General features: G+C 51.3%; 1 protein-coding gene across 1 annotated transcript; it reads right to left on the bottom strand.

Moving 5' to 3' along the window:
* Nucleotides 1-799: 799 nt before the first annotated feature.
* SOX4 (SRY-box transcription factor 4) lies at nucleotides 800-8,994 on the bottom strand. Its single transcript, XM_051854997.2, has one exon. The coding sequence runs from the start codon at nucleotides 5,099-5,101 to the stop codon at nucleotides 3,635-3,637; it is 1,467 nt and encodes a 488-aa protein (XP_051710957.2). The 5' UTR covers nucleotides 5,102-8,994; the 3' UTR covers nucleotides 800-3,634.
* Nucleotides 8,995-11,417: the final 2,423 nt, after the last annotated feature.

Here is an 11,417-nt window from a genome sequence, read left to right as displayed (position 1 = left end):
AAAATCAACAGGAAATCCTGCTATTTAGCAAGGTGCAAACGAAACTGTAAACAGGCCTTAGCTATCCCAGGTACTTTCTCTCCTAGCAGAGAGATCTCAGCAATCCTGCTGCGCCTGCTGCTTAAAGGAAGTATAAATCCCTACCCTAGGTGCGAGCTACTGAGAGGACAGCTTTCCTCCTGGGTCTCACGGAACCCACTTATCCAGCCCACCCCTATTGTTGCCTGTCTCTTACATTTATATACCCACGTTGGGAACAGCACAAAAGGAAGCTTTTAGCACCACATAATCTTTTGGTTTCGGAGGGAGGGAGAAACTTAAGCACCATTTGCATTTCACAATCGGTAAAGTAGAAAGCCTGGACGATCTACTGATAATTGAACAGGCTTAATGTGTTCTTTATCAGCGGAAAAACACTTCTAGCTCCTGCGAGATGGTAGACAAAATGAGCGAGTCAAGGAGAAAGCTTCAGGATCATCAAGTTCAAGAAAGATCCGCCGGCTGGTTTCGTCCACGGAGAATTCTGAACAGGCTGCCCCTCCCCCCTTTAAAAATTTTCAAGACAAAGGGCGCTTTAATTTAAATGTGGCAAACAGAAAAATTCCTAGAAAGCGTGCATGTAGTTGACACATATTCGGCTGATGCCATCATTTCGGGGTCAGGAGCTCCGTGTTCTTCAATCAGGTGCCATTTAACAGGCTTCTCTCTGGGAACTGAATTTGCACATTATGCAGTCTCGACACACAGTAGGGCCCCTCCCGATGTTAGGCGCTGGGCACAATAATGACAAAAGTCAAGATTTAGGGTTCAGTTCCAGCTGATTTTATTTCCTTCTCAAAAAAAGTTATTTACAGAAGGTATATATCAACAATCTGACAGGCAGTGAACTTGACATGATTAGCTGGCATGATTTTTTTTCTTTTTCTTTTTCCCCCAAACATTGTTTTGTGTGGCCTTGAATTTTAAGACAAATATTCTACACGGCATATTGCACAGGATGGATGGCAAAAAAAAAAAAAAAGTTTAAAAACAAAAAACCCTTAACGGAACTGCCTTAGAAAAGCAGACGTCCTAGTGCCTGTCATGTTATATTAAACATACATACACACAATCTTTTTGCTTATTATAATACAGACTTAAATGTACAAAGATGTTTTCCACTTTTTTTCAATCTTTAAACACAACAGCTATAAACCTGAACACATATGCTATCATCATGCCATAAGACTAAAACAATTATATTTAGCGACAAGTAGAAAGGATTAAATAGTCAAATACAAGAATGAAAAACGCAGTACATAGTGTCGCGAACTCAAATCGGCATTTAGATAGATCCAGTGGTTTAAACGGCACGTTTTTGCTTATAAAAAAAGTGCAAAAAAGATGTGGTTTACAAATTAAAGCTACAGGATCCCTTTTTGCTGTAAATGCACCAGTTTTAAAGCCTCTGGACAGAACAGTATTTCTTCTAGACAACTGTTTTTTTCTGAAAAGCATACAGTGTTCAGCCAATTCTCCCTCCCCACCCCTCTTATTCTTTATGAGACTGGGGTTGAAGGGTGGATACTGGTGGCAGGTTAAGGGATACTGTCACTTTAAGAAGCCTGCAGATTGAAGTGTAAACATGGAGAAATTAGGGGCTGATTTTTAAACTGTGTGAGATATTAACCAGCCTCCCTATTATAAAATCAGGAAATCCAAACAGCGATTTACACCGATTAACACCCCCTTTATATATTTTTTACAAAAATACACTGAGAAAATAATCAAACGTTTTCATCTCTCTTGTCTTTTTTTGTTTTTTAAAAGTGTCAAAAGTCTACATTTAAATATAAAAAATTAAAAGTTAAAACTCTAGCCCTTCAGTGAAGGAGACGTAAAATGGCGTGGGTAACAACAACTACCAAAAAAAAAAAAAAAGGCAGAAAGAAAAAGAAAGGAAAAAATAAAGTTTAACAAAAAAAATAAAAAAAGAAAAGAAAGTAACGAAAGCCCAAGAAGGGAAAGAAAAAAGGGATTAAAATAAGAAAAAAAAATACGTTTGGCCAGTATAAATACGTCCACATATAAAATGGCATCTGATTACATTTACAAGGAAAAAGAAAAGACGAGGATGGAGTATCGGTGAGGGAAAAAACACGTCTTCTCATTTACACCTAGAAGGAATAAACACATACACACTGAGAAAAAATTTGGTCCTGAATTGTTTTTTTTTCCTTAAAGTCCAGCACAGATTTGAGTTGCGTTTGAATCCTTTAAAGAGTTAAGAATGAAAAAAAGCTGGTGATAATTTCGTTGTAGGAATCAAACATAGCGCCATCTATCTGCTTCTTATATTACCCTACACTATTTTAAAAACTGCTCAACAGTCTTATACAGAAATCTTTAAAAGATTGACAGGATAACATGCTATATTAACCCCACCAGTGAAATAATCCAACACCATCACGATTCCGATTAAGAGAAGAAAAAAAACCTTCTTTTTCCCCCCGAAACCTTTCGCCCTGCCCCGCATCCAGCAGTCCCACCGCAGCCCCGCAGGGCCCCGCGCACACCCGCACACCCCTCCAGTCCGGCAGGTGCCCCGCCAGCCCGCGCGTCCATCGCCTTCGCCCTCGTCCCCGCCGCGGTCCTCGGGCCACTGCCCAGCGCCGGCCCCCCGGCTGGCCTCCACCCCTCCTCACCGCCTCCTCCGGCTGCAGGGGCGAGGGAATTTAAAAAAAGAAAAAGAAAGAAAGAAAGAAAGAAACAGGAAAAAAAAAAAAAAGGCAAAGAAAGGAAGGAAGGGGAGCAGGGTGGCGGGTGGGGGTGGGGTCCGGGCGGGAACTGGCCAGCGTGGAGTCTTTCAGTCCCAACGCTCCCCTAAAAACCTCTGCCCTCGGCCAGACGCCATCACCCCCTCCCCGCAGCCTTGTCTTCAGGAGGCAATAAAATAAAGAGAAGGAGAGAGAGCGCGCGAGCGAGCGAGAGAACGGAGGGAGGGAAGAAGGGGGCGCGCTGGACTCCCCCCACTCTCCCCTCCGCACCGGACCAAGAAAAACACCACAAAAATCAAACAAAACCAGGCAGGTGGCGAAGCGAGAGGGCTAAGATTCCTTCAGTCTCTCAGAGAAAACAAAAACAAAAACAAAAACAAAAAACAAAACAACAACAAAAACCTAGCCGGGCGGCTCGCTGGGGGCGCGGACAAGTCCGGAAGCTCTCTCTCTTTTGGAAGGGGAGGAGGTGCGGGGGGGGGGGGTCTCTTCAAGCAAAGGGGAGGAAACTCGAAGTAGCTTGTTTTGCCATCATCACCAACAACATCAATAACAACACCAAAAGGTCGCCCCGTCCACCCTCGGGCCGCGCCGGGCGCAGGGTGGGGGATGGGAGCGCGCGTCCAAGCGCCCCCGCGCTCCGCTCCAGCGGCGGGGGCGCGCCGATGCCGGCCCTGCGCACTGTTTTGCTCCTTTTTCCTTTTTTTTTTTTCTTCAAACATTTTTTTGTTTTCGTTTTCTCTGTTTCCCTTTTCTGTTTCGGCTCTTCATCCGTTCCGTTTCTCCTTTTTTTTTTTCTCTCTCTCTCTCTCTTTCTCTCCTTTCTCCTCTCTCGCTTCTCCCCGGGCCCCCTCCTCTCCCCGGCCCGCGCGCCCCTCTCAGTAGGTGAAGACCAGGTTGGAGATGCTGGACTCGAGCCAGTCTCCCGAGATCATCTCGCTCACCTCGGGCGTGCAGTAGTCCGGGAACTCGAAGTGCGAGCCGGAGCCCGGCTCGAAGTTAAAATCCAGGTCCCGGTCGAGCGCCGACGACGAGCTGAAGCTGCCCAGGGACATGCTCTCAAAGTTTGAGCTGGGGTGCAGGTCGAGCAGGTCGTCCTCGAACTCGTCGTCGGAAGACGAGGAGCCCGAGGAGGAGGAGGCGGACGACGACGACGACGACGACGCGTGCGAGGGCGCGCTGGACGGGGCGGGCGAGGCGGCGCGCAGGCTGGCGTAGCCGCGGTGGTCAGCGGGCGAGCGGCCGGCGGCCGGCGACGACGCGGCGCTGCTGCGGCCGCTCAGGCTCGGCGCGTCGGGCGAGCAGCCCGGGCCGCCCTCCTCGTACAGGCCCAGCGGGTCGCTGGGGTCTGCGCCCGCGCCCACGCCGCCCACGGGGGACGCCGTGGCGCCCAGGCCGCCGAACAGGTAGACGCGCTTCACCTTCTTCTCAGCCAGGGGCTTGGCGGGCGCCGCCAGGGTGGCCGAGGCCGCGGCCGCCGCGGAGGCCGAGGCCGAGGCGCCGGGAGTCCGCGCCTTGTACAGCGCGTGGTGATGGTGGTGGTCAGCGGCGGCGGCGGCGCCCAGGGGCAGCAGGGCAGCGGCCCCCGCCTGCTCGGCCGCGAAGGAGGCGGCGGCGGCGGCGGCGGCCGCAGCTTTCCCGCCACCGCCGCTGCCGCCGCCGCCGCCCGCCAGGACGAGCTTGGCGTGCGGCTTGCTGGCCCCGCCGCCCGTGCCGCCGGCCACTTTGGAGCCGCAGCTCTTCTTCTGCGCCGGTTTGGAGTTGGCGCCGCCGCCGCCGCTCGCGCCGCCGCCTCCTCCCCCCGCGTTGCCGCTGCCGCCGCCGCCGCCGCCGCCGCCGCCGCCGCCCCCGCCGCTGCCACCGACCTTGTCTCCCTTCTCCCCGGGCTTGGAGGCGGCGGCGGCGGCGGCGGCCGAGGAGCTGGCGTTGGCGTTGCCGGACTTCACCTTCTTCCTGGGCCGGTACTTGTAGTCGGGGTAGTCAGCCATGTGCTTGAGGCGCAGCCGCTCCGCCTCCCGAATGAAAGGGATCTTGTCGCTGTCTTTGAGCAGCTTCCAGCGTTTGCCCAGCCGCTTGGAGATCTCGGCGTTGTGCATGTCGGGCGACTGCTCCATGATCTTGCGCCGCTCGATCTGCGACCACACCATGAAGGCGTTCATGGGCCGCTTGATGTGCCCGCTCGGCGTCTTGCACCAACTCGGGTCGTCGGCCTTGCCGCCCGTGGAGGCGGTGGAGCCGGGCGTGGGCGACGAGGCGATGGCCAGCTCGAGGCCGGCGCCCGAGTCCGAGCTCTCGCCGGCCAGCAGCGCTTCCGTGTTCTCGGCGTTGTTGGTTTGCTGCACCATGGCCCCGGCTCCGCGGGCGCCCACGCGCGCTCACACCCTCGCGGCGGCCCGGGGCGCGATCGCCGGGCGCTGCCGGCTGCCCGGGGCCGAGCACACGCCGAGCCGAGGGTCGCGCGCCGCGGCCGAGCGGGCCCCTCCACTCCGCGCCGGGGCGGAGGTGGGCGAGGAGAGAAAAGTCCGCAAAAAGATGCGGGGACGGAGAACTCCGCCTGTCGCGCAGGAGTTGTAGCTTCCAGGCTGGAGAGGCTCGCTCGCTCGCTCTCTCCTCTCTCTCTCTCTCTCTCCCCTCTCTGAGTCTCTCTCACCGACCGCGCCGCAGTTTGCTGTCTGTCGGCTCAGAGTCTGGAGACCGTGCTAAAAGTGGAGACGGAGTTTCGCGAATGCTGATTGCTGAGGCTTCCAAGTTTCTCGTCGCCTCCCAGGCAAGTCTCTCTAAAAAAAAAAAAAAAAAAATTTTTTTTTCTTCTTCCCCTGAAGCAGTTGCTTCCAGTTCAGGAGCGCTCTCGGTAGCTCACGAAAGAGACATAGTCTGTATCACTTAGTCCCTTTCTTGCAATGCAAAGCAAAAAAAAAAAAAAAAAAAAAAAAAAAAGACTCTGGTCCAGGACTCTCTGTGGGCGGAATCGGCACTAAGGAGTTGGTGCAATTATTTTGTTGCAAGGTAGGAAGCCAAAAAGCCTGCATGCAACAGACTGGCATGAATAAATGTATGTTTTCCCCTCCCTCTGCAAGAAGGGAGCTGGTAATGGCAGAGTTCCTCCAGTGCAGACTAGAGCGTGCAAGAACTAGAGACCCGGGAGCGAAACAGGCCTCTTCCCCTCACACACAGTTTCTCTTGCTGCAGCTTAGAGCAGACCCCAATTCCGCCTCGCGCCTCTTTATCCTTTCACAGTCCTGGCCGCAGCCAATCAGCCGCTGTAACTAACGCTTCTCGTGCCAAGCCCCGCCCGCGAGCCTCCCATTGGCTTGGAACCCGATGCAATAATAATCCCCGCGTGCAATGAGAAGCTCCACATCTGACCTCATTCCAATTTACAGAGCAAACTTTTTAAAAGGGCTAGGAGTGCAGCTGAGATTTCTGCTGCCTCTTTTTTCCTTTTGCTGTGTGCGTGTGTCTGTGTGTGTGTGCGCGCGCGCGGGCGTGTGGGGTGTGTGTGAAGAGGATGTTAATGCATGAAGTTATTAAGGGGAGAGACGGAAATGTATTCTAACCATTATGTTAGATAACAAGGGGCTTGGAGGGGGGGTGGGGAGATGAGGGTGAAATATTGCAAATGGAAGCTTTCTGCTTAAAAGCCAAGTGATTATTTTTATTAGTTCTTTTCAGCATTGGAAGAAAGAATCAGCCTCCAGTGCAAAATCTGTTCCTCACTCCTTAAGAGCCAAAGATGTAAACGGGGGTGGGGGGTGGAGGAGGGGGAGGCCACAATAAATCAGTGGATCTTGAAAACCATTAAGAAAGTGGTACCTAGACACCTGTCATCACAATTATTTTAACAATTCTAGGTACAGCGCAGATGTTGATTGTATTGTGTAAATCTCCCCAAGAACCGTGTCTACACTGTCGGTGGACGGCAGGGAGGAGGACTTTTTAGAATAATTGCTTACGCTCTTAACCAAATAGGGGTTAACTCTGGCTGGTTAATGGCTGCAACTCCTCTGTAAATTCTGGAGAGCCCAAACAGCAGAGCTGTCCCTGGAAACACAGCAAACGGGGCACCACGGCCCCCTCAAAGGGGGAGTGTCCACAGGGTGACCATGGCTGGTGACGGGTGGAAACCGATTTCGCTTTCTCAGCAGTGTTTTCCACATTGTCAGAATTAAAGATCGCCCCACGGTCTCTCCCCACCCTGCCCTCAGAGCCTCCTCCCCCGCCCTGCTCCCCTTCCCTTCCCTTCCCATACATCTCCCATCTGTTACTTGGGTCAAATAGAACTAAAAGACCAAGGCAAGGGGAAATTGCAGGTGGAGGTGGTAACGGGTGCCAGAAGAGAACGCAGCCTCCGCGTCCACAGTAGATCTGACTGTGGGTGCTTCTGACCGGATGTGGGGATGTGACACCAAGCCTCGGTTGTCCTCATCTGTGACATGGGGGCATCAGGAACCATGGTGGTTGGGAGGGGAGGGTCCATCAGTTTGTGACTACAAAACACCTAATGTGTAGTAAACCCTCGGGGCATGTTCACACTCTTCCTTTGGTAATTCAGATGCCAGAGACACCCCTGACAGAAGCAGCGTGTTGTTCCAGAGTCAAACCTGGGTTGGGCTGGGCTGTGAACCAACCACACATGAACGGTGGCAGCAGCCCCTCTCACCTCACTGATTTTTAAAGAAAGAGGAGGCCTGAATGTGGCAGGGAAAGTGTTCCTAGCTATTCAGAGTGCACACTAATTTGGCCACACAAATTGTCCGTTTCCCAGTGTGTGAAGATCAAAATTTTAGAACAACTTGACCATCCTCAACATTGCAATGGTAACCTGACTTTCTTGAGACCAGTGATAGGTAGAGCCAACCCAACATAATTAAGTCAGCTTTCAATTCAGATCAAACTAGTGCTGGACAGATTTCTATTTATCTTGTCAACCTTTTAAAGTATGGAGGCTGGCAAGAGGCCCAGGTTGTCAAATTTAGACTTTTACTAGGGAAAAAACCACACTATGGAGACATCTGACCCTCCAAGGATCAGCCACAAGCAGGAATGTGCTTGTGGGTAAAGGCAGATAATTTTTTACCATTGGCTACCCAAGGTACATGCATTTTTTTTCAGAGGGGAAAGAAATTCGAAACATCTGCCCTCCCCCAAAAAATCACACAGGCATTGATTTTTGCATAACTATATTGGTGTGTTATCATACATTTCTTTTTTTAATAAACACACACCCCTAAATGATATCAATCTGACATAAAAATTATTCTAAAAGGTGTATTATCCATAAAACCAATCTTTTCACTAGGATGAAAAAGAGAAAAAATATACTTATTTTGATATTTATGTCAGCTGTGATTTGAGGATGTAGCTACTTTGATGATTCAGTCAAGGTGAATATCAATATAATTGACTATATTTCCAAATCATTTATGCTTCCACCACCACTATGTTGTGAAGAAAATGGCAGTTAAAGTAGTGACAGTAATTATGTTTATGCTTTCTTTTTTGCGTCTTAAAAAATTTTACATAAAGGGAACAAATTTCATGTATTCATATATACAGTTACATTTATGCTTAAAGCAGGGAGATTTTAAAAGGGTACATTCCTAATAACCACTGGTCTCCTGTTTTTGTTGGATGCATTTTCTGCATCTCAACAAATCCAGCAGATTTTAAGACCTACCATTATGTTACCTACCATCAAGGAAGAAAAACTGCCTCTGAAACGGTGACAGCCATCTCCTTGCAAGATGCCTCCCTGTGCCAGAGGTGTTGAAACGAAAAAGAAAGATCTTCCCTCAGAATTCATGAAATAGGGTATTAGTGACTTCACCAATTTTGTGATGATACCATGTAATTAGACTTCTGTGATTAGACTTCTGATGCAGGTCTATTTTTGCGTGTTAAGTGTCTTAGAATATAAGAAAATGTGTGACAAAGGCCTTTTATTAAAGTCATCCTTCTTACTGTCTGTACACTGGGATGTATCAAGCCTCTGAATACCAAATAATGAAGCAGAACCAGATTTCTGTGTTCTCATTACATCACTTTATATGCTTGGTAATCAAAAGTACTAGTTCTCTAATACTTTTTTTTCCCCCAAATACCAGGTAATTGGTGGCCCCTACAAAATCAGTACTCAGTGTTCCCTCTGCTGGCTTTGCAGTACATGCAGTAATCCTTAATGCTACTCTTTTAACTGTAGTAACAGAAAGCCAAGGTAATTTTGCAAAAAAAAAAAAAAAAAAGTCTTAATTTTGGAATAATAAATGAATTGTCTTGATTAGCAGTGAGCTACACATTTCAAATTTTTAAATGAGGGTAAATATTTGATCTTTTAGTTATTCCACTAAATAATGAGCTTACGTTTGCAATGTCAGTGTAGTATTTGGTAAGGTATTTCTCTTCTGTTCTCACACACCTGCACAGCCTAAACTCCCACAAATGATATAGATGGAAATAAGATACTATACGCGGCCTCATGTGTTCCTAGCACAGAGGTGCAGGTTGTTGGGGGTGGGGTGTGGGGGAGAACCTTGAATGAAATTATAGCAACAAATATCCAGGACTTGCAAGACTGTGCCTAGCCTGGGCTGTAGAAACTATGACTGTAGAAGCTCATCTGACCTGAGCAGTATGCAGGTAAAATAAAATACAGGGGTACTGGCCTGGAGGGAGGGACCCCCTTGTTATTTAGTTGACAGGAAAGAAACCGTGGGAATGGGATGCCACTGGCCTTGGTCAACTGAAAGAACCCTGGCTTTTTTGTTCTGATTGGCTGCCTAATGAAGTAGACAACACAACACTATCTTCTAGGGTTGATGCTGTATGGAAACTGGACCGGACCAGGGGTCGTATTGAAAAAAAATCATACATAGCAGTAATTTTCCAAATACCAACTCAGGACCCCCCCGGGGGGGGCGGCAAATGAAGACTCTGCTTTATTTAATTTTCTTATTTTATTTTTCACTCTTAGAACAGACTTAGAGATCATCATTTTGTGCCACATGAGCCACGAGCACATGGTAGGATCCTGGAAGCGCTCCAAACCAGTGGCCCGCATTTCCCCCCTCTTGCTGATCTTCTCAGGAGGACAGGCAGAGAACACGGGTGTCTGCCGGGGCCCGGTGGCGCTGAGGCAGGCCGACCCAGGGCTTCTGCCGGGTTTCCCGAGGCGGACACAGGGCACGCCCACCGGGAGCCGGGCAGCTTCTGCGGCCAGCCGCGTCCCCATCTGGGCAGCGGCCGCCGCCAGGTGGCAGCGCCGAGCCTCCCTGCGCCCGCGCGCGCACGTGGGACTCCGTGGGCACGGCCGGAGCTCGCTCTCCTCCTCCTCCTCTCCAGGGAGCCCAGCACCCCTCCCTGACTAGTCCCTTCTGTAGCTGGCACTTGAATCGGTCAGCGAGCACTAGGGTGTGTTGGTGAATTCTGATTTAGTTCTTTAAAAATCATTTTAATCAATCAAAAATTTAGGATTTGTTCAGTTGCCAGGAGCTGCCGGAGACTGGGCAAGCCAAGACTAGCCTGTTTGCATCTAGTAGTGGCCGTGCTCGGCAGATGATCAACTCTCGTGGCCGGATCACCTTGAAAAAAACAAAACAAAACAAAAAGAACCAGGAGCGGGTGAGAATGAGCTGCCCCGCCAGCTGCTCCCCGGCTAGGGCGATTGGCTTAGGAGAACCGGCGCCCGTCGCTCATGGACGAGCAGAGCCCATCTCTTCCTCCTCCTTAAAAAAAAAATAAAAAAAAAATAAAAGGAAAAAGAGAAAAGAAATGGTTTCCCGGAGCCGGAATGCGCGGCCGAGCGCAGCGACTCCTGCGCGGGCAGGCTTTGCCGCTCGCGGCTCGCTGGGGATTACCGGTGCTCGGCCTTGCTGCGCGCCGCGGCGGAGCCTCGCCTTTCGATTACAGTCACAGGGAGGAAATAAATTGGAATCGACTCGGGCTGTGCTTTTTGGAGGAAAAGCCTCCTACTGTAAACATGTTTCAGGCGATCCTGTCAGCAGCATCTTAACACCCGCCTTCCGCTTGGGTTTTACGGCCGGGGAGGGGAGGCGAAGGCGCGCACTCAACAGGCGCACGCACGCAGGCCCCCGGGAGGACGCCCCCGCGGCCCCCGCCGGCTTCCAGGCGTGTTTTGAGGGTGCCACTGGCCGCGCGGCCGGCCCCTGGGTCGCGTCCCGAGCGCTCGACTCCTTCACCACTCCCATCCCCACCCCTACCCGCAGAGCCAGCTCGGCCGTGGGCGGAGGCGCCCTGTTCCGCCACTGACCGGAACTCACAGCCACTTGGGCTCCCTGCTGTCTGCGGGGGCCCGATCCCCGTGGTTCTGTGCGCCCTGAATGCTCTCCTCGAGCCTCGCGATCTCCGTGCCACGGCTGCGCACCCTTCCCGGGTGGTGCCTGAGGGCGGAGGCCGTATTGAGCACGCAGAGCGGGCGTGTGTGTGTGTGTGTGTGTGTGTGTGTGTGTGTGTGTGAGCGCGCGCGCCCGCGCGCGCCCGCGCGGCGCGCGGGGGCGGTGAGGCTGGCAAGTGGTTGCCTCCGAATCCTTGGGTGTTCCCCCGGCCCCCCGCCACCAGGTGCCCTGCATCTCCCTTGCTAAAGCGGGAAAAGTTGATTGGGGAGGGGGTCGCCAAGTCCGCGTGGACCGCGGAGGCTCTGCAGGG

The sequence above is a fragment of the Oryctolagus cuniculus genome, chromosome 5 (genome assembly GCF_964237555.1).
Source record: "Oryctolagus cuniculus chromosome 5, mOryCun1.1, whole genome shotgun sequence".
NCBI classification, from domain to species: domain Eukaryota; kingdom Metazoa; phylum Chordata; class Mammalia; order Lagomorpha; family Leporidae; genus Oryctolagus; species Oryctolagus cuniculus.
Note: the sequence above shows the minus strand (reverse complement) of the source record. Positions and strands in the feature narration are given on the sequence as shown.